Source organism: Microtus ochrogaster, unplaced genomic scaffold (genome assembly GCF_000317375.1).
Source record: "Microtus ochrogaster isolate Prairie Vole_2 unplaced genomic scaffold, MicOch1.0 UNK118, whole genome shotgun sequence".
Classification (NCBI taxonomy): domain Eukaryota; kingdom Metazoa; phylum Chordata; class Mammalia; order Rodentia; family Cricetidae; genus Microtus; species Microtus ochrogaster.
This window is the reverse complement of record NW_004949216.1, coordinates 421069-446950: the sequence shown is the minus strand read 5'-3', so window position 1 is coordinate 446950 and position 25882 is coordinate 421069. Positions and strand designations below refer to the sequence as shown.

General features: G+C 42.9%; 1 protein-coding gene across 4 annotated transcripts in view; it reads left to right on the top strand.

Moving 5' to 3' along the window:
* Nucleotides 1-25882, top strand: part of Cdc14b (cell division cycle 14B) — a 73293-nt gene that overhangs the window by 34575 nt on the left and 12836 nt on the right. For all 4 annotated transcript variants that reach the window (XM_026778260.1, XM_005371640.3, XM_013355372.2 and 1 more), the window contains exons 5-12: nucleotides 10361-10437; nucleotides 12857-12923; nucleotides 14258-14320; nucleotides 17545-17632; nucleotides 18026-18256; nucleotides 23486-23624; nucleotides 23737-23896; nucleotides 24718-24815. In XM_026778260.1, the coding sequence (XP_026634061.1) occupies nucleotides 10361-10437; nucleotides 12857-12923; nucleotides 14258-14320; nucleotides 17545-17632; nucleotides 18026-18256; nucleotides 23486-23624; nucleotides 23737-23896; nucleotides 24718-24815 (923 nt within the window). The remainder of the gene's footprint in view (nucleotides 1-10360; nucleotides 10438-12856; nucleotides 12924-14257; nucleotides 14321-17544; nucleotides 17633-18025; nucleotides 18257-23485; nucleotides 23625-23736; nucleotides 23897-24717; nucleotides 24816-25882) is intronic.

Sequence of the window (25882 nt, the reverse complement as noted above, 5' to 3'; positions counted from 1 at the left end):
CGCACACACTTAATTTGGGATTGAACGTAGGACTTAATGCCTGCTGGTTAAGTGCTCCACTGAGCTACATTTATCTTAATTTGTGTGTGTATGTGCTTGTGCACACCATGGAACACATTTGGAGGTCAGAGAACAACATCTAGAAGTCAGTTCTCTTTCACCTTGCGGGGCCCAGGGATCAAGCTGAGATTGTCAGCCTTGGTGGCAAACTCCTTCACCTACTGATCTGTCTTGCTGCCTTGAAATCTGCTTTTTAAATTAAAAACAGTTGCTATTCTGTCTTACTGGTTCTTACCTTCTAGGTTACACATACTTCTGAGGGCAAGGCTTTTTTGTTTGTTGACTTTTCAATACAGGGTTTCATTGTGTCATGTAACTCTGACTGTTCTGGATCTCGCTGTGTAGACCAGGCTGGCCTTGAACTCTCAGAGATCCACTCGCCACTGCCTCCCAGGTACTGGGATTAAAGACCAGGGCCACCACCTCCCAGCTGACTGGAACATTTTCCTCTATAAATAAATAGAATTAATTCAAAAGCTCCTAGTGTAGACTCCATGACACAGCAGACTCCTTACCGTATAGCTTGCAAGTTTGCTTTCCTCCATGGTTAATAAATTACTCTGGAAGAACTAATTCTGGTAACTTGTAGGTTCCCTAGTAAATATTTGTCACTGTATGTTTTTTAAATGGTTCTTACAGTCTTTAGAATGGCTTACTTATAAGCATTCATATGGAAAATTATGGTCCTAATTAATTCCTGAGAATATATTAGCTCAGCAGTCTGTGAGTAGAATCCCAGTGTGAGATTGCCTTAACAGTCAAGCTGAGAACTTCAGGACTTTATTTAGTGGTGGACTTTTGGACCTCTGCTGCACTTTTAAAGTGATTTCATTATTTTGGACTCTCAGTAGCCAGTTAAGGTGGCTCCAGGGCAGAGGGACTGGACAGGATAGGAGGAGGCTGAAGGTCAGATTACAGTTCAACCTGCCCTACAGATGGGGCAATGGAAACCATAGGGGTAGAACCAGGTGGGATGGTAACAGGCTCTGTAAACACTCCGGGGTAAACCTTGGATGTTAAAGGCTGTAAACATAGCAAGCAGCCAGGCCCACAGGCAGACGCTGCACACACAGCATCTCCGCTGTACAGGGTGGAGGCAGATGCTGCTCCTAGCTCATGAGGCTTACTTCTCTGTCCACTCGGGTCAGCGCCCCTGAGACCCTGCGGCCCCTGGGATATCAGCTGAGTGATATTAACTGACTCTTTGAGCATGTGTGATTCTTGTTTGCAAATCTGTTGCTCTTATCTTTTCAGTCCTGCTTTTAGACAGGGTGGTTTCTTGTGTATAAATTAGGGTCGGGCAGTGGTCTCTTATCAGCAACAAGCAGAGTGACCCCAAATGAGCAGTTAATGCCACCTTTGGAGAAGAGCAGCCGTCCAGGGTTATGTAACTAACAATATTTTTAAATAGTTGTAGTCCTCCACCCTCACCCATGTTTAAAAACCGTGATCCCAGAGCTGGGGATATATAGTTCAGTTGGCAGAAGCTTGACCAGCATGCAGCAAACCTAGGACTTGATCCCTAATGTGGAATAAACATGGTGTGGTGGTACCTGCTTATAATCCTTAACACTTTGGAGTTGGAGGATAAAACATTCATGATAAGTCTTGGTTACATAGCGGGGTTTGAAGGCAGCATAGGCTACATGAGACTCAATGCTAATAAATAGATAATAAATAAGTAAAATACAGGGCTGGAGAGATGGCTCAGAGGTTAAGAGCACTGACTGGTCTTCTAAAGGACTGGGATTCAGTTCCCAGTACCCAAAGGCAGCTCACAACTGTCTGCAATTCTAGGATCTGACATCTTCACACGGACATACATGCAGGCAAAACACCAATGCACATAAAAAATAAAAATATCAAAAAAAATAGTGATCTTTCTTTTAAAAAACTCAGAATGTGCTGGGCATGGTGGCACATGCCTTCAATTGAAGCACTGGGAAGGCAGAGACAGGCAGGTGGATGAATCTTTTTTAGTTAGAGACCAGCCTTGTATACATAGCAAGTTCCAGGCCATCCAGGGTGATATAGTGATACCCTGCTTCACAAATCAAAAACAAAGCCACATGACTAAAACATTTTTATATACATGTATGAAACTATCAGGAAAAAAAAGCATCTAGTTTTTGTTTTTGTTTTGTTTTGTTTTTTGTAAACAGAGACTGCACTTATTTCCCGACTGCCCAGACCCGAATAATCACACAGAAACTATATTAATTACAACACTGTTTAGCCAGCAGCTTAGGCATAGTCCTACCTAGCTCTTATATCTTAAATTACCCATTTCTGTTCATCTTTTTTTTTTATTATGTATACAATATTCTGTCTGCAGGCCAGAAGAGGGCACCAGACCTCATTACAGATGGTTGTGAGCCACCATGTGGTTGCTGGGAATTGAACTCCGGACCTTTGGAAGAGCAGGCAATGCTCTTAACCGCTCAGCTATCTCTCCAGCCCTTCTGTTTATCTTTGCATCGCCACAAGGCTATGGCCCTTCTGGAAAGGTTCTGGCATCTTTCTGCTTGGGCGGCTATGTGATGTGACGTCTGCCTGACTACTCTACCTTCTTTCTCCCTGCATTCAGTTTACTTTTCCCATCTAGCTCTGTTCTGTCCTGCCATAGGCCAAAGCAGCTTTTTATTAACCTAAAACATATTCACAACATACAGAGGGGAATTCCACATTTTTTTGTATACATATGTATTTATTTGTTTATTTGTTCAGGGGCAGGGTTTCTCTGTGTAACAGCCCTCACTGTCCTAGAAGTCACCCTGTAGACCAGGCTGGCCTCAGACTCACAGAGATCCTCCTGCCTCTGCCTCCCAAGTGCTGGGACTAAAGGTGTGTGCCATTGCAGCTGGATAGTAGAGAGATTTGATATTCTGGACTTACAGTTTTTAGACTTAAGCTAAGGAACTTAATGTCAGCCATAATATGCTTATAAGTAAAAGTAATTACAAGCTAAAGCTATTGTAATGTAAGGGCAGCTGATGTCTTTGGTTTTTGTTTCCTTTTGAAGCAGGGCGGGGCTTTGTAGCTGAAGCTGATTTCAGATTTTCCATCCTTGTGCCTCTGCTTCCCTAGTGTTAACAGGCCTGTGCCACCATACCTGGATACCATCTGATAGTTTTACAAAGTGAGTTAATGGCTGGGCTTGATTACTAAAGTACTTGAGGATCTGAGTTTGATTCCCAGAACCTGTATAAAAGAGCTGGGTGTGGTGTTTAGCCATGACAGGTGTAGACAGAAGTTTCTGTCCCACCTGGAGGACTGCTGTCGGATGATGCTGTTGTACACTGTGAAGATTTGTCACTTGCATTGTTTTTTTGTTTTTTATTTATTAAAGATTTCTGCCTCCTCCCCGCCACCGCCTCCCATTTCCCTCCCCCTCCCCCATCAAGTCCCCCTCCCTCATCAGCCCAAAGAGCAATCAGGGTTCCCTGCCCTGTGGGGAGTCCAAGGACCACCCACCTCCATCCAGGTTTAGTAAGGTGAGCATCCAAACTGCCTAGGCTCCCCTTTAAAGCCAGTATGTGCAGTAGGATCAAAAACCCATTGCCATTGTTCTTGAGTTCTCAGTAGTCCTCATTGTCCGCTATGTTCAGTGAGTCCGGTTTTATCCCATGCTTTTTCAGACCGAGGCCAGCCGGCCTTGGTGAGTTTTAAAACACTGATTGGCCAGTAGCCAAGCAGGAATTAAAGATGGTGCCGCCAGACTAAGAGGAACCTGTGGAGAGGGAAGGCAGAGAGTCAGTCACTAGCCAGATGCAGAGGAAGCAAGATGAGAATGCCTCACTGAGAAAAGGTACTAAGTCACGTGGCTAAACAGAATTATTTATGGGTGAGTTTAAGTTGTAAGAGCTAGTTAGTAATAAGCCTGAACAATAGGTCAGACAATAGCCTGAGGTTGACAGCTGAGATTGTCTGCCAGCTTCCACGTGTACACACACATTAGAAAAAACAGTTGTGACATTTTTTGTTAGCGTTTATGTGGGTCTGTGAGTTATGTATATTCTGCAACTTTTCGCAGCTGAATATGAACTTCTGTTGATTTTGTGCATATACTGTGGTAATTTGAAGTTTTTTTTTTTTAACTCAGTCAAGTTCTTGGCGCACAAAAGACTGTGTCATCTGGCTGACATGTGAAAATAGTTACAGGAGCCTTTAAAGACTCCAAACATTGTGACATTTTTTTTGCATAGAGAATATTTGCAAATAGTTTATTGGTTTCTCCTGTGGCTGTGTTTGTTGTTGGGCTCCAAATGCCTTTTGTTCTTAACTGGGACTGGTGTGATGTTTGGTCTTGACACATTATCAGAGCCTCTCTAAGTATGTAGATGAAGCTTCAAAGTGTGTATAAGAACAGAAATGAGAAACACATGTTATGTTGGGTCTTCGTGGCCAGAGGCTGGGCTTGTCAGAATTAAAACCATACATGATGGAGTAGGGCCGCCTTTTCTAGGTCACCAAGCCCTCTGTCACTAGTGGCATCTTCCAGTATTCCAGGGTCACGGGTCCGGGACCCAGAACTTGCAATCAAAGACTTGAAAAGACTAAATAAGAAGGGATGTAGTGTGAGGCGGTCTAAATGGGACCTGTCGTTTGTTTTTGTGTCTGTGTCAGAGAGTCTCATCGTTCCACTCAAGCTGACCTTGTATTCCCATCCTTGCGCTTCCTGCCAACTAGCTGGGACCACAGTCTCTGTCTCTGTTTCTGCACCACACCACCATTCTTGGCTGGCTGTGATTCATTGATTTAAAAAGGATCATCTTGCTGCAAGTACTTAATACTTTCTTGGGACTTCAGTTGCTGAATAAAAATTACTGATCGTATCATATCTCTGCAGTGGTCATGTAATTTTCATAAACCAACTGGAAAATTACATGACTATTGCAGAGATATGATATGATGAGTAATTTTTATGCAGTTGTTTTATCTAGTATTATAAACTGAGTTTTTCCCTTACCACTGGGCCTGCTACTGAGAGTTGGTGACCTAAAATAATAGGAAGTGATCTGGTTTTTGTTTGTTTGTTTGTTTGTTTGTTTTGATGAAGGGTGTCATGTTACCCAGGTTTACTTTGAATCTGCCTTGCCCTGTTTTATGTGGTGCTGGAGACAAAAGCCAGGACTTTGTGCTTCTAAGACAAGCACTCTTTCAACTGAGCTTCAGTCCCAGCAAATACTCTCTGGGTTAGGAGTTGTGAGGGCTTCTCTTGGGTGGGTCTGGTTCTCAAGCTCCTAGTCCTCAGTAATCTTGAGGATCTTCTCCAGAGATGGCTTACTTACATCTCTGGCAAGTCACCGTTGAACTTTGGCAGGAGACACTGTTCACCATGTGATGTTCCCAAAGTGACAGTTTGCTTTACCCAGTGTGAGGGATCAAGGCAGAGCCACATTCTCTGTGCCCCGTCTCAGAAGTCTCTCTGCTGGGTCTTTGTTCCCTCCATTAAACATTTGTATTTGTTTATGTGTATGGGTGTTTTTTTCCCCTGCATGTGTCTGTATCCATGTGTCCTGTGCCCTTGGAGGCCAGAAGACAGTGTCTGATCACCTAGAACTGGAGTTACAGATCATTTACCACCAAGTAGGTGTTGCGAGTAAAACCAGGGTCCTCTGGAAGAGTTGCTGGTGCTCCTAACCACTGAGCCCTCTCCCCAGTCCCATGCTCTTGTTGCCTCTGTAATTTGTGACAATGCACACATTGTCCCTGTTACTGTACGAGAGGAGAGGTTAAATGTGGAAATACAAGGAGCTAATGTGATTTGGGAGTGTCTTGGAATCTGGCGATCATAGTGTCTAATCTTTCTCTTGGTAATCATCTGTTTCTTGGCTTCAAAATAGCATCATGACATTCGAGTGGGCATTCTGTATACATAGCTTCTGATATAAATATCCTGAAAGCATTTGCCAAGGCATTCCTTGTGTCCAAGTAGCCGGCAGTGATATATTATGAAATTGTGTTGATTCTTGATAATTTTTGCTCATCTGAGCATTTGTGTTAGTATAGAAACCAGTTAATAGGGTTCCTCCTGAGAGCCACTTTGAGAGTAACTTCAGGTGGAGAGGTCTTCGGGTCAGAAAGACAGGTAGGTGTGAAAGGAAAAATGCAGATATCAGCAGACATTTTTTAGAGATTTGTTTTTACTTTATGTGTAAAAGTGCTTGCCTGTGGCTTTGTACACCGCGTGCATGCAGTGTTTGTGGTGACTACAAGAGGGGTCAGATCCCCTGGATCTAGGGTCATAGATGGTTATGAGCCACCAACTGGGAATGAACCCGGGTCCTCTGCAAGATCAGCCAGAGCTCTTAACCACTGGGCCATCTCTCCAGCTTGCTAGCAAGTATTTAATAGTTATATGTACAGGGGCTTAGATTAAATCTCTAAGTTTATTTCAATTTATCCTGTTAAGTCTTATAATATCTATTTCTATGTATTCATTTCCCAAACAGATTTTAAAACCACAGCTTTTTTAAAAGTTCATCGCTGGGAATCTGGAGTTTTCCCTCACCATCCCCCATAGGAAAAAATGCTACGTTGTTCTCTTCTTCTGAATTGAACTTGTATTCCAAGACTAACCCACAGTTACTTAATGAATTAAAAGGCTATTTTTTTCTCTTGAAATTTAGAAAGAAATCAGGGCATTACCATTTTGATATTTAAAGAAACCATGAAGCTACAGTCTGGCGGAATAAAAATCACTTTAAATTGATGTTTAAGCAAAAAGGTTGTATAGTTTTATACAGAGAAGGTGGTCTTGGAAAGCTAGAGAAACTTTGAAAGAAGGTTCTCTGGATTTCATTAGTCTTAATTACGTGTGTATGCATGTGCACACGTGCTCTTCTCACTGACTAGTGGGCTTTGGTTCTGTGTATTTGTTCAGGTGATTCATTCAGGAGTGCAATGTCTAGTATCCTCCAGGAGAGAGTTTATCTGATGTGTCTCACATGTCCAGGAGTTTACAGCATGCTGTCTGATTCGATCACTAATAAAAGTTGCAATGAACCAGGAGCCTTTAATCCCAGCAGTGTGGCGATTTCTCAGAAAATTAGGAAAAAACCTTCCTCAAGACCCAGTGATACCACTTTTGGGTATATATCCAGAGGATGCTCAATCGTGCCACAAGGACATGTGCTCAAGTATGTTCATAGCAGCTTTGTTTGTCATAGCCAGAACCTGGAAACAACCTAAATGCCCCTTGACCGAAGAATGGATAAAGAAAATGTGGTACATTTACACAATGGAGTACTACACAGCAGAAAAAAATAATGACAGCTTGAATTTTGCAGGAAAATGGATGGAGCTAGAAAACATTATTTTGAGTGAGGTAACCCAGACACAGAAAGACAATTATCACATGTACTCACTCTTGGTGGTTTTTAAACATAAAGCAAAGAAACCCAGCCTACAAATCACAATTCCAGAGAACTTAGACAACAATGCGGACACTAAGAGAGACTTACATAGATCTAATCTACATGGGAAGTAGAAAGTAGAAAAAGACAAAATCTCCTGAGTAAATTGGGAGCATGGGGACCTTGGAAGAGGGTTGAAGTGGGGAGGGGAGAGGCAGGGAGGGGAGCAGAGAAAAATGTAGAGCTCAATAAATATCAATAAAAAAGAATACCTTTCTTTGTTCTTGGAATTGATTGATGTTATGTTAGACCTTTTCATAACGTCACTGAAGATAAGTAAATATCTGAGCATTCTGTTAATTAGTGTATTATTTTCCCATTGCTGTAACTAAATACTTAACAAAAATAATTTAATAGAAGGATTTATTTTGGCTCCTGGTCGAAGAGAGTTCAGTGTAGTTTATGATAGGGGATGTGGCTGGGATTCTTCACTTCTCAGCTGACAAAGAAACAGAACAGGGAATCCTGCCTAGTCTGAAGCCTCAGGCCACTGGAGAACAAGTCTTTTCTCTTTAAATTGCTCTAGAAATGCTTCAGAGACTGGTAGAGGTTGTGCGTCTTCTAGATGATTCCAAACCCAGTCAAGTTGATAGGGAAGGTTTACAGGTATAGTTTGTGGTCTTTTGAGACTAAAAGGAATAAAATTCTAGCAAGAAACAGTTCAGATATTGGGGAGACAGGCCATTTATAACTGTTAAAACAAATTAATTGAAATATCCTCTGAAAGGTGTCAAGTTTTTATTATTTGTTCTAAGATTTACCTTTATGCTTAAGGTTTTTGCTCGATATATTAATGTGTTGTTGACTTGTGTGTGTGTGTGTGTGTGTGTATACACGTATGTATAGAGACAAGAGGTAGATGTATGTGTCTTCCTCATTTTCCACCTTCTTTTTTTGAGGCAGGATCTCTCACTGAGCCTGGAGGCTCATCAGTTTGGCTAGGCTGTTCTGACCACTGGGCTTCAGAGATCTGCCTGTCCGCTTCCCAGCACTGCAGTTAGAGACTTGCATTGCCGTGTTCACCTTTTACACAGATCCTGGGGATCCGACTTCTAATGCTCATGCTTGCTTAGTAATCACTTTACCAAATGAACCCGTCCCCAGCTGTGGTCTCTTAATCTTTGTTTTGAGACACGATTTCTCTATGTAGTCCTGTCTGTCCTGGAACTCTCTTCTCTGTAGGCTAGGCTGGGCTTGAACTCAAGAGATTCAACTGTCTGCCTCCCGAGTACATGGACTAAAAGCATGCACCACCATGTCTGGCTTTGTTACTTTCTTTTTTAAAAAAAATAATTGCTTTTAATCTAGTGATAGGCTTACATTAAAGTCAACTTACTTATGAACTGTTATTAAGTGCTCTTTATTATCCTAAGTACATTGGGTTCTACATAGTAGAACCATTCATTTATGCTTGGACGGGAGTTGAGTGATAGGAAACACAGCCTTCACTTCAGAACGCCTCCAGCCATAAGAACAACTTTCACTTAGAGTATTAAGCACTAGAGACAGAAGCTTGTAATTGAGCTGATGCTGGTGGTGCAGGCCTTCAATCCTAGCATTCAGGAGGTAGATACAGGTGAATCTTTGAGTTTGTGGCTAACCTGGTCTCCAGATAGAGTTCCAGGATAGCCAGGGCTGCCCAGGGAAACCCTGTCTTGAGAAACAAAAACCAAAAGAAGCAGCAATAGCTTGTAAGTAACTTGGTAGTGTTTTTTCCCTTTTATTCTGTTTCTCGGACCTAGGGAATCAAATTCAGGGCCTTCTGCACTCTGCTACCAAGATACTCCTAACCTAGATTTGATTTGATTTGATTTGATTTGATTATTTATTTATTTATTTATTTTTTGCTATTGTAATTTAAAATCTATTTTCCGTAAATAAGCTTTGGAATTTAGTTTCTGCCTTCATATGTGTCTAACTGAATGCATGTGGGTCCCTGGTTCCTGCATGGGATTTGGGAACACCCTGCAGATAGTGGTGGCTGGGTGAAAATAGGATCAGCTTCTTCAGAGATACAGGTGAAGCTCTCAGATGAAAAGATCTCAAAACAATATACAAAAGTTGAAGAAAAGACTCCAGGCCACAATCAAGGTATCTCAGCATGAACTACAATTGGTAAAGAAGGGGATTTGTCCAGGTCTGGTAGTGCATTCCTGGGGTAGGTGCATCTCCGTGAGTTTAAGGCCAGCTTGGTCTGCATAGTGAGTTCTAGGTCAGCCAGGGCTACAAAGCTCATGAGACTGTCTCAACAAAAAGAAAGAAAGAAAATGTGTTTTTAAAGTGCTACACTTCTTAGCACAGGTTGTTTAGTGTTGGTGCACTCAGGGTTCATGTGGCAAGGAGGGCTCTTCCCTGGTAGGTTGTGCTGTGGGAAATGCTTTTGTTCATTGTAAAGATTTGTCTTTCATATTGGTTTAATAAAATGCTGATTGGCCAGTAGCCCAACAGGAAGCATAGGTGGGGCAACCAGACCCAGGAGAATTCTGGGAAGAGGAAAGGCATAGAGTCAGTCATTACCCAGACACAGGAAGCAAGATGAGAATGCCTACTGGGAAAAGGTACCAAGCCACATGGCTAAACATACATAAGAATTAGGGGTTAGTTTAAGTTGTAAGAGCTAGTTAGTAATAAGTCCGAGCAATAGTCCAAACAATTTATAATTAATATAAGACTTTGTGTGTCTATTTGGGACTGGATGGCTGTCGGACTGGGCAGGCCAGAAACTTTTGTCTATAAGGTTGAAACAAACAATTAACTTAGGATCCTGGGAGCCTGAGAACTTGGCTCTGCTGCTAGACTAGAACTTTTGTAAAAACTGCTTCTTGGTGACAGAACTGTGTCATTTAGAAGTAAATTGCCCTTTTCTTTTTTTCCAAATACAGATTATATATTTGGGGAGGACTCCAGAAGATGCATATAGAACATTAATCTTTGGAGATACAGCTTATATTCCTTTCAGGTAAATGTATAGATCTATTTGTATAAATGTATAAATCTATAGACCAAATAGACCTACTTGATCTGTTTGGTCAGATCCTTACCAAGAAGTTCTTTTTTTTTTTTTTTTTTTTTTTTGACAGGGTTTCTCTGTGGCTTTCCAGGCTGGTCTCGAACTCACAGAGATCCACCTGCCTCTGCCTCCCGAGTGCTGGGATTAAAGGCGTGCGCCACCATCGCCCGGCCTACCAAGAAGTTCTTAGTGGTAATTCTTTATCTTTTTAAATGAATTTTTTATTTTTTTTAACGCCTCGACCACAGTTTTCCCTCCCTCCACTTTTCCCAGTCTCCCCTTCACCAACTACCTCTCAGCCCCACCCCCATCTACTCCTCTATTTCTATTCAGAAAAGAGCAGGCCCCCCATGGTAAAACCCAAACATGGCGTCTCAAGTTGCAGGCACTTCCTCTCTTATTAAGGCTGGACGAGGCAACCAAGTAGGAGGAAGGGGTTCCAAAGGCTGTCAAGAGTTAGAGACAGCCCTTACTTCCACTGTTGAGAGTCCCACAAGAGGACCAAGCTGTCACATATGTGTAGAGGGCATAGGCCAGCGCCATGCAGGCTCCCTGACTGTCAGTTCAGTCTCTGTGAGCCTCTATGAGCCCTGGTTAGTTGATTCTGTGGGTTTTCTTGACCCCTCTGACTACTATAATTCTTTCCTCCCTCTTCTGCAGGATTCCCCGAGCTCTGCCTAATGTTTGCCTGTGGGTCTTTGGATCTGTTTCTGTCAGTTGCTGGATAAAGCCTATCTGATGTTTCTGATGTTAATTGGGCTTGGCTCCAGTCTATGAGTATAGCAGACTATCATTAGGCATCATTTACATTGACTTTTTTTTTTTCTGCCAGCTTTGGTTATCAGATAGAGAATTGGTTCTCAGCTTTGCTGTTGTCTCCTTTACAAACTTAAGCCTCCGTTTGTAATGAAGATAGGAACTATGTTACTGCCTACCTGCAGAGGTTATGCACATAAAAACAAACAAGCAGATTTAGTGCCTGCTCTCACCCACTGTTTGCTCAGTGTTCATAGCCCTTTCTCTCTTTTTAAAGTTGTTGCATATTTGGAATTTGGAAAGGAAACACTAATGTAAACAGACATTGCATACATACTTGTACATGTGCACATGTATGTGTGTAGCACTTAGGAGTTGAACTCAGGCATTGCACGAGCACACACCACTGAGCCTGAACCCCAGCACAAAACACTAATCTGAATTATACAGCTGAGTCTTACACATGCATGTGTGACTGCCACACTTTTGGGTGTAGAACTTGGCTCTTATTCCCAAAGATTCCCTCTTGCCCTGGAGACTGCTCTTAGGTTACCTTTCCTGCTGTGTCTTAGACCTGTTTGCTTTTGAACTTCCTGTATTTGGAGTCCTCCAGTGTGCATCTTGAGGGGATGGCTCAGTGATTAAAGCAGTTGCTGCACAGGCCTGGAGACCAGGGTTTAGGTTCTCCAGTACCCATGAATGCTGGGTGGGAATGACAGCCTGCCTGTAATTCCTGCCTTGGAAAACAAAGACATTGTATCCCTAGAGCAAGCTAGGCTAGCAAGGCCAGTCATGTTGGTGGACTCTGGGTTCACTGAGAGATCTTAGCTCAATGAATAAGGTGGACGAGCAGTTGAGGATGATTTCTGATGGCTCAGGTCAAGGGTTTTCATGAAGCAAGCATGTGTGTTCAGATAGGGGGTGGGGCTTGAATAGAGCAGGCCTTGAGCCACCGTGGTGCTCAGATCGTGCATCAGATTCTTTGCAAGGTTGAATCTGCAAGCCTTTAGCTGGGTTGGAGAATTGTCGATCACATTAAGGAATTAATGATAGTAGTTAACAGTTGCTGTCAAAGTCGTATTACTGCACTTGGAGAGTTTCCTCTCTTCCCATTGATTGATATAGAGCTGGTGTATTTGACTGTCTGTCAGCTAATTGTGCACTTGCTCAGATGTGGAGAATTTTTTATTTTTTTTTTACCTAAAGGTTTGGATGCTCTTTTGCTCTAGTTTTTTTTTTTTTTTATTGGAATTTTGACCCTTAAGAATTAGAAAGGGGTCAGGAGAGATGGCTTAGCAGTTAAGGGCACTGGCTGCTTTTCCAGAGGACCTGGGTTCAATTCCCAGTACCCACATGACAGCTCACAACAGTCTGTAATTCCAGTTCCAGGGAATCTTATCCCAGTGTGTATAAAGTCAAGTTAAATAAATTAAAAAAGAAAAGAATTAGGAAAAAGTTACCCAGTTAAATTGTTCAAAGTTGTGATATAGCTGTAGGAACAAAATGCTTGGGACTGTGCTTTAGAGATCATTGGTGCATTGACTTCTAGCCAGCTTTGTCTGGGGTGAGTATGCTGCAGAACATTAACAGAGTAACACTTTGGGAATTTCAGAGATGCTGCCTACGGAAGCTGCAGTTTCTATATTACACTTCTCGACTGTTTTCACGCAGTAAAGAAGGTGAGTGTCTTGGAGAAGATGAGGCGTTCTGCACAGCTCTGTTAGAATTTCTTCAAAAGAGGGGTGTGAGGTCAGAAGTATTCCATTCCCAGTTAACATTAAAGGGACCCCAAAGCGATAGACAACTCATTCAGAATTTCTCATTGCTTCTCTGCATGAATGGGATGGAAAAGGCACAGGCAGGAGACAGGCTGGGTTTGTCCGTTAGTTGGTTGAGCACTAGGATAGTGTTGACTGAGGTTTCTGTCCTGCCCGGTTCCCGCAGCCGTTAAAAAATCACAGAGAGGCCTACATTAATCATAAACTGATTGGCCCAGAGCTCAGGCTTTTTTATTAGTTGATTCTTATAATTTATATCAGCCCACAATTCTTGTCTGCGTTAGCCACGTGGCTTGGTACCTTATTTGTGTTGACCGAGGTTTCTGTCCTGCCCAGTCCTGCAGCCGTTTAGTCCCAAATAAATTCACCGAGGCCTACATTAATTATAAACTGATTAGCCTGTTAGCTCAGGCTTCTTATTAACTAGTTCTTACATTTTACATTAACCTATTATTTTTATCTGTGTTAGCCACGTGGCTTGGTACCTTTTTTGACTTCCTCAGAGGCTGGCTCACGACTGTAGAGTGAGCTTTCCTCTTTCCACAGTTTTCCTGTTCTCATTGCCCCACCTCTGTTTCCTCCTTGGTTGCCCTGCCTATATTTCCTGCCTGGCTACTGGCCAATCAGCATTTTATTAAAAGTAATACAAGTGACAGAATAAAAGATCGTCCCACGGCAGTGTAGCATGTGAGAGGCTAAGGGTTCAACCCCAGCATCACAAAAATAAGGCACAAATAAGAGAGTTAAGTAATTCGGTTCTAGATACAGTATTAGTTTTGAGTGTGTCTGATTTAAAATAAAAAAGTTGAATACTTTTTTCTCCCAAGTTCTGTTTATGTATCTGTAACATAGTAGCTGTGGGGCAGAGACTTGCTCAGTGACATTGTTGGGTTAGCATATACAATGTCCTAGGTCCCAGCCCCTGTACCAACAACACAGTAACTTGAGACTCAGTTTTCTTTCCAGGCATTGAACTTTGAGTTCAACATTGTTACCAAGTTTTATATAAAACAAGTGAGTCACAATTGCTTTCACAGAAAGTTTCAGGGCTGGGGGTATGGCATAGGGCCCAGCAACAAATAAGCGAACAAAACTCCCATAGCCTTAGAAATCGCTCAGCATGAATTCAGTGATACTTTCTAGGACGTTTCCTGGTGCTTAGTAGAAACTTGGGTAGGACATTGGTTTTTTTGTTTATACCTTTGTTCTTAAAAAGTTTTCCTTTCGTATTTTAGGCAATGCAGTATGGCTTTTTAAATTTCAACGCATTTAACCTTGATGAATATGAACACTATGAAGTAAGTTCCCGTCTCTTCTCAGACTCCCTGCCCCACACTTCACTGAAGTGCCCTTGATCGGCGTATCTATATTAGTGCACAAAGTAATGCTTTTAATTTGTTGTTGCTGTTATTATTATTTTTATGTGTGTATATGATGTGCATTGGTGAGCTTGTGAGGTCAGAGGACAACTTAGCAGAGCCAATTTTTCTCCTTTCACATCTGCGTGGGTTCTGGGGCCCAACTTGTGGTCATCAGGCTTGTGTGGCAACTGCGTGACCTGTTAAGTCACCCCACTGGCTGGGATGATGTTTTGATGGATATGTGCTTGCGAAACGGGTCCCTGAGTCAAGTTCATTCACACGTGTGTTATCCTCTGCAGTGTGTGTGCTGAAAACATTTAAGATGTAGGAACAACTTGACAGCGGTGACTGGTGGTGGCTCGCACCTTTAATCCCAACACTCGGAAGGCAGAGGCAGGTGGATCTCCGTGAATTTGAGGCCAGCGTGGTCTACAGCGTTGGTTCCAGGACAGTCTGGGTTGTTACACAGAAAAACCCTGTCTCTTAAAAAAAAAAAAATTCCCAGCACTCAGGAGACAGAGGCAGATTTCTGAGTTTAATAAGTGGTTCCAGGGTGAACAGGTTTTCATTGGTATAGTCTTTGCAATGCTTAGTTTAAATTCTGTTTTTAGTCTTGGTGACTTCCTGTAGTGGTGGGGATAACAGGTTTTGAAGTCCTCAGTGTGGGCACAGAAAGGTAATTAGTAGTATATTTGACTGTTGTTAGAGCCTATTTGTATTGTCTGGACACTTCTGTTTCCAGTTATGAAAACTAAGCACAAATAACCAGGCCTGGTGTCAGACACCTTTAATCCCAGTACTCAGGTAGATCTCTGCATCTTTGAGGCCAGCCTGGTCTCATATAGTGAGTTTCAGGCCAGCCTGTAGTTTGAGGCTACATAGTGACACCCTATCTAAAAACAAAAAGCCCCAAATGTTTTAGATAAAAGAGTGAGCCTTTTACTGGAATCCGCACGTTAAAAATCCAGGAGCAGAGCTGGGGAGATGACTCAGTACATAAAATGGTTATTGTGTAAGAGTGAGAACCTGATTTAGATCTCAGCGCCCATGAAAGGAGCCCAGTGTGGCAGCAGACATCTTTAATGCCAGCACTGGGGAGGTACAGAGAGCAATGTCCCTGGGGCCCACTAGTCAGCTGTTTTAGCTGATGTCGGTAAGCTCCAGATTCAGTGAGAAAACCTGTCTCAAAAAATAAGGTGGTGCAACCGATGTTGGGGTTCTAGCTGAAGATCAGAAAAGCAAAACAACCAAGCCACAGAAAAATCATACCTCTTACAAGGCTGATGGGCTGCAGACTGAGCCCCGAGCCTCTATCCCCTCCCCTTTAGTGCTGGGATTAAAGGCCTGTGACTCCCTAGTACTCGCATTAAAGGTGTGAGCCACTACCACCTGGATCTGTTTCTGCATTGATCTTGTTTAGCCCAGGTAGCCTCTGTCTCCCAAATCCTAGGATTAAAGGTGTGTGACACCACTGCCTGGCCTCTAGTGGCTTAGTTTTACCTTCTGATCTTCAGGTAAGCTTTATTTATTAAAACATAAATAAGTATTACTATAAGGTGGAGAGGAAGTCGACCTCCGGCCCACACACATACGCACATACACACACATACACATTTGCGTACACAAGCACAACACACACTCATGTGGGAATGTGGATTATTACTACCAGACTGAAGTCTCTTCCAGGAGCTCTGGTTCTGGCCTACCCTATCAGATAAAGAAGATGGGGCAGGAGAAAGTATCCAGGCAGGAAAATTCACAGATATCTTTAAGTTATATATCTTTTAACTTAAAGATAAAAAACCCCAGAAAATCCTCGGTTCTAGATGCCCTCATCCAAACAGATGAGTAAGAGGAAAGCTGTAGTTACTTTGAGGAGAGGAGGCTCTTTGGCCGTACTCCATGCGTTCATATCCCAAGTCCGTAGGTAATTAGCTTCTGCTGTCGGTTTCTAAAGAGCTTTTATTTAGAAGTCTGAAGTAGAATTGAAGTGTTTTGTTGATGATCTGGGCTGTTTTCATGGCAAAGATAGAGCAAATCCTTGGGGTTTGCTCATGGCAACTGTGTCCTCCTTCTGATGCCAATGAGTAAGCCAGGCAGGCATGGCTGAGACCTGTAATCCCAGCACTTGAAAGAAGAGACAGATGATTCCAGGGGTGGGCCAGACCGGCCTAGTTAGTGTCCGCAAGCTCTGGCTTTAGCAAGAGACCGTGTTCCAACAAATGAAGCAGAGAGTCATTGAACATCAGATGTCAACTTTGGGCTTCCACACATGTGAACATGCACACATACATGTGCACCATATACACTTAAAAATACTTTTTCTAGGTGTATGAAATATTAAAATAGCAGTTGGCACATGAAGCGCGGTGTTTCTTCTACCGCAGTTGAGTGATTTTTCTCTCTCTTGGCGCTGATTCTCTCTGTCACAGTCAATTGCCTTTTGTTTCTTTAAAAGCCTTGTTCTGCCTGGCGTGGTGGTGTATGCTTATAATCCCAGCCCTTGGAAGGCAGTAGCAGACAGAGCTCTGTTGAGTTGAAGGGCATCCTTGTCTACATAGCGGGTTGAGACCATCCAAGGTTACAGTAAGAGCAAGGTGGACAGCACCTGAGGAATGGCACCAAGGCTGTCTCTGTCCTTTGCACACACACACACAGCATAAAGTGTTTTCTTGCTTCCCTCTTGTTAAATGGAAGCAGTGGAGACTGTGCTTCTATCTGACACATTCCCTGTTTTAACTCAGGGAGTCAAAATTAAAATTGTTTACATGGCAAGTTACTCGTCTGTTCAGGATAATGGGTGAGAGACCTTCTAGAGTCCTCATACACTAGACACATTTGCTTCCTTACTAGGAATTAGTTTCCTATCATAAGAATTTTTTCAGATAAAATAACCAGGTAGTTGAAATATAGTAATTGAGTACAGAGTATGTTTTCTAGGCTGATGACCCAAAGAAATACTTTTAAAACAAAGTGATTGACACCAGGAAGGTTAGCCACCCCTTGGGAATCCCCAAAGCAAGGCACAATAGATTTCTATCTTGTGCTCACTAATAAACAACAACATGCTAACGCCAGTGGCTTGGAACTCTGAGAGTATTGAGAAGGGAGGTGGAAGGAGATGGGGTTCAAAGGTTATTTGTCCTGGTCTTCCTTTGCAGAAAGCAGAAAATGGAGATTTTAACTGGATAATACCAGAGCGGTTTCTTGCCTTCTGTGGACCTCATTCAAGATCGAGGCTTGAAAGTGGTATGCAAAACTATGGAACCATTGTAGCCTTTGGGAATGGAGCACAAGCTGGGCATAGTAGACTATGCCTGTTCTCTCAGCCGTTGGAGCGTCCTGAGTTCTGGTGTGCCGTGGGGTTGGCTGCCGGTATTGCCATGCTCACCTCTGAGAATGACCCAGCCCAGCTTAGAAAGAGACGAAAGAATTAAGCTAAGCTTGACTCAGTCTGTATGATTTAACCACTCTTGGTGGTTATTGGAGCGCATTGTTTTGCCTGGATGTTAACTTTTTACAACTTTTGTGTTTTACAGTTATAATCAAATCCAGACACTGTTTCCACCCTCTTTCAGGTGAAATTATTTTTCATTCTTTCCTTCCTGCATTTTACAAGATGTGGTGCATTTCTTCATGTAGGTTACCACCAACATTCTCCTGAGACTTATATTCCATATTTTAAGAATCACAATGTAACTACCATTATCCGTCTGAATAAGAGGATGTATGATGCTAAGCGCTTTACGGATGCTGGTTTCGATCACCATGATCTTTTCTTTCCGGATGGCAGCACCCCTGCTGAGGCAATTGTCCAAGAGTTTCTGGATATTTGTGAAAATGTTGAGGGTGCCATTGCAGTGCACTGCAAAGGTAAGCGGCTGCGCTGGGTTAAAGAGCAGTGTACACGGATGAGTACGCGTGGAGATACGTGCCGTATCCGCTTGTGTTACCGGGAGAGACAGACGACACTGTGTTTTTTGAAAGAATGGTTTAAAGTTTTTCTATGACATTATCGTGTGTGTGTGTGTGTGTGTGTGTGCACGAGTGTGTGCGTGTGAGCATGAGTGTGCACGTGAGCACGTGTGTGCGTGAGCACGAGTGTGCGTGTGTGTGTGTGTGTGTGTGTGTGTGTGTGTGTGTGTGTGCGTTCTCTTAACATATAGTTTCTGGGGATGAAACTCACATCATCAGACTGATAGCAAGTTACCAGTGGATCCATCTCACTGGCCAGAAAGAATGATTTTAAAACCCTAAAATCATGAAAAGCATAGTAAATTATTTTCATGAATAAGCCTACAAAGGCTTATCACATTGAAATGTGTGCATTTATTCAAATGTCTGTCCTGTGCTTATGTGGTAAGTCCTTAGGTTGTCAGTGATAGAGCAAGGTCTTACTGCAGCTTGCTGTGTGGAGAATAAGATCTGACAAGATGTATTTCAGCAGCCGTAGCAGTTTCTCATACTAAATGTTCTGTGAATGACTGTAAATGACACACTGTATGGATATAGTAGAGTTTATTTAACTTTAATGTGAACTGGTTAAGGAGGCAAGGGATATAATCACTAACAAAAGTTCAATAGCAAGATAAAGAAAAAAGCAACCACCAAATTAATTTCTGGAATTAAAACTGTATTTGTAGTTAGGAGTCTAGCTATAACCCCAACATTCAAATGTTCATTTTGCAGTGGAAGATGACAAGGCATACCAAAAAGTAAAGTGGAAGGGGAGCCAGGAAAAGTATAAAAAAATCCACAAAAATACCCTTGAATGCACACCTTTAATCCCAGTACTTGGGAGGCAGAGGCAGGCAGATCTCAGTGAGTTCGAGGCCAGCCTGGTTTACGAAGAGAGTTCCAGGACAGCCAGGACTATTACATAGAGAAACCCTGACTCGAAAAACAAAACAACAACAAACCAACCCCCCCAAAAAACAAAACAAAACAAAACTCTCCTTGACAAGGATCAGATAGTGGATTCTCTAGATGATTTAACACAGCACCCTCAACGGTGCTCATGGTGAAAAGAAAATAAGGGAAAAGGTGGAGGGGGGCGGATTGTGAGCAAAATCTAAGTGTCAATAGAAGACAAAAACCACAAAGTGAACCCAAAAAGCAGTTCTGAAAATACATTTAAAAACTTACTGACAGGGGTTGGGGATTTAGCTCAGTGATAAGGCCCTGGGTTCGGTCCTCAGCTTCAGAAAAAAAAAAAAAAGACAAAATAACAAAAAACTTACTGACAGGGTTCCAAAGCAGACTTGCTCAGGCAGAAGGAAGAAGCAGGACGTTAAGAGCAGAACAAAACCATTAAAATGTCACCAGGCAGGGACTGGAGAGATAAGAGCACTGGCCACTCTGGCTGCTCTTCCAGAGGACCTGGGTTCCATTCCCAGGACCCTCATGGCAGTTCACAACTGTCTGTAACTCACGTTCCAGGGGATGTGCAGCCTCACACAGACATACATACAGCTAAAGCCCCAATATACATTTGAGAGAGAGGGGGAAGTCACCAGGTCTAGCAGAGTTGTGGGATGGAGCCCATAAAGACCAGCTCCATTGTGAGGAGGAAGCTCCAGCAGAGGAGAGGGAGAAAGGAGGCAAACTCTTGGCCTGGAAAATTTTCCCACTTTGATGAAAGACATGATTGTAAACATTCTCCAAACTCAGCAAACTCTAAACGAAACCAACGCAGAAACTCCCGTGAAGATGCGTTATAATGAGACTGTCTAAAGCCAGACAACAGACACTGGAAGAAGCACTAGAGGAAACTCTAGTTAACCAGATCTTCTGTTAGAAGCGGTGGAGACCAGAGGCAGTGAATTGATACTAATCCAATTGCTGAAGGAAAAACCCTACAACCAAGAGTCCTATAAGTCTTCAAAACTCCCTCAAAAATAAGGAGAAATTAAACCACCCTCAGATGGTCATCTGCTGGGGGAACTGTTACAACTTGTCCTGTGCTCTGTTGGGTGGAGTGGAAAGACCCCAGCAGGTATTTCTGGTAGAGGTAAAATTGCACGTGGACAGTTAAAGACTAGTGATAGCTTTTGATATTGTCATTATTGTAATATAAATACTGTAACATTGAAAAGATTGGAAACCAGTACAAAAATCCAGGATTGGTTCTGCACAAAGTCTAACAAAAATCACAAACCTTTAGTTATATTGATGAAGAGAAAGGAGAAAAGGCTCAGATTATTAAATCGAGAAGTGACCATGTGGACACTAACGGAGAGTCTATAGAAATGACAAGAGGACCTGAACTTGGATCCATGTGTAAAAGTTAGGCAAGGCTGAATGTACCTATAATTTCTGCATGGGGCTTGGGGCACACAGGAAGATCGCTGGGCATAGCAGCCTGTCAGCCTAGGTGAAACCAGCAAGCTCTGGGATCACGGAGAGACCATATCTCAAGGGTCTGAGGTTGAAAGTGATAAAGATTACTATGAGCAGTTGCAGAACAGAAAGTTGGGTAATGGAGATGAAGTGGAAAATTCCTGAAAACACAAAGCCTACCAAGACAGAGTTTCCGTGAGACGTAGACAGTGGGTTTAAAGTCTAAAACACAGAGAAGATTGAAATGAAGTTTCCAGGTGAAGGAAAAACACTGGACCATGCTTATCCCCTGTGAATAACACCGATTCTCAGAGACATACTCAAAGTTTAGGAGAACGAAGACCACAAGTTGTTGTATGAGGCTCGGATTGCCTTGCTCCCAAGCACAAAGAAGCCGTAAGGTACTGTCAGTATTGTAAGCATCCTGAACAAAGGTGTTTACCAGCTGAGCTCAGTAACATGTAAATGGATTACAGGGAGCTGGGTCTCTGTTGGTAGAGGGCTTGGTTTGCAAACATGGTCTGCAGCACTGCCTAACCCAAGTGCTGTGGTACGCACTGCAGTCCTAGCGTTGAGGATCAGAATTCAAGATTATCCTCAGCCACATAGTGAGTCTGAGGCCAGTCTGGGATACAGGAGATAATACGATACAGTAAAATATTATGCACGCTAATAAAGTGTTTGTCCTGGAGTCACAGAAGTAGTGTAACATAGAAAAGTCAGTGTGAATCTCCACGGCAACAGTGAATTCCAAAACCCACATCATCAGCTCTGCTAATACGGGAATGGCATTTGATGGAATTCAGCCCCTCCCTTTTGTGATAAAACCACGGAGAACAAAGTAGGCCCAGAAGGAAAGTGTCTCAACATAATAAAAGCCGTGTATAAAAAGCCCACAGCCGCTGTCACCCTGTGGGTTATAAGAGAAGGAAACTGTTCGTGGCTTGCTCTGATCTGAGGTGGTTTTCCTAATATCTGCCTCTGTTCTCTCCCATATAATTCCAGTTCCAAAGCCACTGCCACAGTTTCATGTATTTGCTTCATGGGACCCCATTTCTAAATCGTGGGGATCAGGGTCCTCTAGAGAGCAAAAGCAATAGCATGTTTATATATAGCATGGTTTATTAAAAGAAATTGTGGAGTCGGTGAGTCCATCCGTCATCTGTACTATGAGCTGCCTGCCTGGAGGCGTGAAGGCAGACCTGCTTTTGGGTGGAAAGAAAGCTAGTCTTTTTGTTCTGTTCCGACTTTGAATGGTTTGGAAGAGGACTGCCCACATTGTGGAAAGCAGTGTGCTTGCTAAAAATGGCACCAATTGAAATGCTGGTTTTTAACCAGAAATTCCTTCCAAGATGACACAGACCATACGAGTTAATCATGATGGGCTCTGTAGGAGGAGAGAAGGCCAGGAGATGACTCAGCATCTAACGTTCTGCTACACCAAGCCTGAGACTGGAGTTCAGATCTCCTTGACACACATAAACGCTGGGTGGTCATGTAGCTCACTGATAGTTACAGCGACGGAAGAGACAAGGATTTCCACACTAGCTAGCCAAACCAGCCATTTGGGTGAGATCTGTCAGGTTCAATTTAGAAAGCCTGCCTTAGTGAGTAAGGCGGGGAGCAATAAAGGAAGACTCTTAGACTTCTACTTAGGGCTTCCTCATGCATGTGCCCCCCAAAATGCAACCATACATACACACTCACATGCACATCACATACAGAGACACACACAAAATGGGGGGAAGAAAAGGAAAAGAGTTGAGGGTATATTTAGGGCGGAGTGCTTGTCTAACATGTCCAAGCACCCCTCAGCTAAAGCAGAGCGTGAACAGTTACCGATGCTGAGAAGGTGATACTGTTGGATTTGATAGTGGATGTAAGGCTTGGGCAGAAAACACTTCTTAAAAATTTATTTTTATTTGTGTGCATGTGTGTGGCTCTTGAGCCAGAGAGTGTCTGATCTCCTAGAAATGGAGTTACAGGCAGTTATAAGCCACCTGGTAGTGGGTGCTGGGAACTGAACCTGGGTCTTCTGTGAGAGCAGTGAGTGCTTGTAGTACAAATAACTTTCTTTTTTAATTTTAGACAAAAAGGGGAAGTATAGTGATATTTTATTTGTGTTTTAACAAATAAAGCTCATCTGAAGATCAGAGTGCAAAGCTAGCCACACCAGTCAGCCATATAGGCCAGGCAGTAGTAGCACACACCTTTAATCCCAGGAGCCACAGTAGTTAGCTACAGAGGCTGGGCAGTGGTGGTACACGCCTCTAATCCCAGCACCAGAGAGGAATATAAGGCAGGAGGAGACAGGAACTCACCCTTTTCAGTCTGAAGATTTCACAGAGGTAAGAGCTCAACGATAGTTTGCTTTTCTGATCTCCAGCTTGCACCCCAGTATCTGTCTCTGGTTTTTTATTGTTTGTGCTGCAAGTGTTCTTTACCATTGGTCTCCTCTCCACCACCACATTTCTTAAGAATCCCTGTTCAGAAAACGAGTCTCGGTCTTTGACTTCACATCGAATCCTCCGGGGATTTTAGAAGGATCCAGTCTCTGTTCCTAGGCTGCATCCTCTTAGGTCTTGAGGATGAAACCTGGTACTGCCCTTTTTACAGACCTCTTAAGACTGACTCAGAGAACCTCTGTGGAGGGAGGCAAAACCCTGGGAAGGCTTTAATATTTTTGCTTTTTTTTTTCTTCCTCCCGTTCCAAAAATTCTGGAGGATGTGCAACCAGGTTTCACGGATTGTTTGTTTTTCTAGCTGGCCTTGGCCGAACAGGTACTCTGATAGGCTGCTACCTCATGAAGCATTATAGGATGACGGCAGCCGAAAGCATTGCCTGGCTCAGAATCTGTAGACCGGGTTCTGTGATTGGGCCCCAGCAGCAGTTTCTGGTCATGTAAGTACCCTGGAAGCTTGTCTCCTGTAACAGCAGGAGTGTGAGTAGGGGTGGGGGATGGGAGGGCATCCTTAATGGAAAGCTGTATTTTCTTGTTGTCTAAACACCCTAGGAAACAGTCAAGCCTCTGGCTGGAAGGCGACTATTACCGCCAGAAGTTGAGAGGGCAGGAGAATGGACCCCTCAGAACAGCCTTCTCCAGACAACTCTCGGATATTGACGACATTTCGATAAGTGGGCTTGAGAATCAAGACAATCAAGAGCCAGAGCCGGTAATGGAACCGTCCCGATCACGCTGTTGTTATTGCTGTAAATGCTGTTGAGATCCTTGTAGGGCATGGAGAAAACCATAGGTAAAGATAATAAAGTGACCTTGGAGGGCTGCCACCACACAGTTGTGTTAAGATACAACCCTCTCTGGAAGTGTTTGACTGGAAAGAAAGTTGTGTGCTCGTAAGAGTGTCTTACTTCCTAAACACAGATGGAAATGAGCAGTAGGGAGCCATCTTCAGCTGGATCTGGTCACTGCCCCACCCCAGCGTCCCGTCCTCTTAGCTGCTTTAGAGGTTCAAATGGAGAACTTTCAAAGAGCTGCACTTTCAGAGGCAGCAATACTAGGCTAAGGGGTAATGAATGAATGTCCAAACTGTTAAAAGTTCTAATACCAAAAGCCTATTATGTATCTTTACTCTTTTACATATGAGGGCTTTGGGTCCAGTGACTCCAAAAGTCAGCTTTGATTGTCTTGAAATATATGGCTGATAGTTTGATTTTTGAAAACTCTTTAGCATTCAGAAGAAACTTAAAGTATGTGTGTTTGCATGTGTGCATGAATACACATACCTCTCTGAGTGCTCACCCATGCCTCTGAGTGTGTTTGTATAAGTTTGCATGTTTCTGTGTGTGTACATGTGTGCATAAATGCGTACATGCTTTGTGTGTGTGTGTGTGTGTGTGTGTGTGTGTGTGTGTGTGTGTGTGTGTGCGTGCATGCCTGTGTGTGTCTGGATAAGTAGCCACTTTGCTTCAGTAGGAACCTCAGTTAAGAGCTCAGTGTTTTCTTTTTCTGTTGCTGTTGCTTTAATCCACACAGTATAGTGATGATGATGAAATCAGTGGAGTAACACAAGGAGACAAGCTTCGGGCCTTGAAAAGTCGGAGACAGTCCAAAGCCAACACTATCCCCCTCACGTGAGTGGTTTTCCTTCACTGTGCTCATCCTAGTTTATATCGTGTAGGTTCCTAGTGGACGTTTTTCCTGCATTCTTTTCTCCCTAGCTGTACACCTGTGATGCAGTGATCACACGTGTGATTTAAAATCTATAGGTGCTCACCTGGGAAGCGCTCAGCCGTTCACTTATCTCTGTGTTCTATTGTAAGCCTCAGGAGCCATGATAGGTAAGAAAACGATATTAGTTCGCTGTGACACCTTCAAGAGAGGAATCGCAGATGTCAAGACCAGAATGACAGAGTTGGCCGTAGTTATTAAGATGATTACATGTCAGTCCTCAGTCTGCACACAGTAGGATGGAGTCAGTTGTCATGTGATGTCTTAAAATCATTCTGTCATCTCAGGGTAATGATGAACTCATCCCCAAATTATGTTCTTCTAATTTTTTTTTTTTTTTGGTCTGGAGAATTAGTTTCAAATTGTCGACAGAGATTTAGTACAATAAGAAGTTTTATAGTGGGTGTCTTTATCCCCACGTGGACTCCTTAAGCACTGTGTTAATTTGGCTCCAACTACAGGGAACAAATTTGTGTACAAATACGGGCACTCAAACTATGTAGCCTCCTAGCAGCTCTCCACACACCCAGCTGAGCTTTTGAGTCATGTGGGAGCTTACCTTATTAATGCAACTTCTAATTGGAACTTTTGGGGTGGGATTCTTATTTCTTTTTTTTAATTAATTAATTTATTATATATACACTTTCCAGAGAGTGTGCCAGATCTCATTACAGATGGTTGTGAACCACCATGTGGTTGCTGGGAATTGAACTCAGCCAGTGCTCTTACCTCTGAGCCATCTCTCCAGCCCTAGGATTCTTATTTCTAGCAACCCTCTTTTCCTGCCCCTTACTCCTGGCCTGGTAGGTGGGCGGGGCACGATACCCTTTGAATTGCAAAGCCTAGGAAGCGAATGCTTCTGTAGGTTACACACACTTTTTGTGCTAAGACTGTCCATTGCCAGTTTAATTTTTTGTTTTGTTTTGTTTTTCGAGACAGGGTTTCTCTGTGGTTTTTTTTTTTTTTTTTT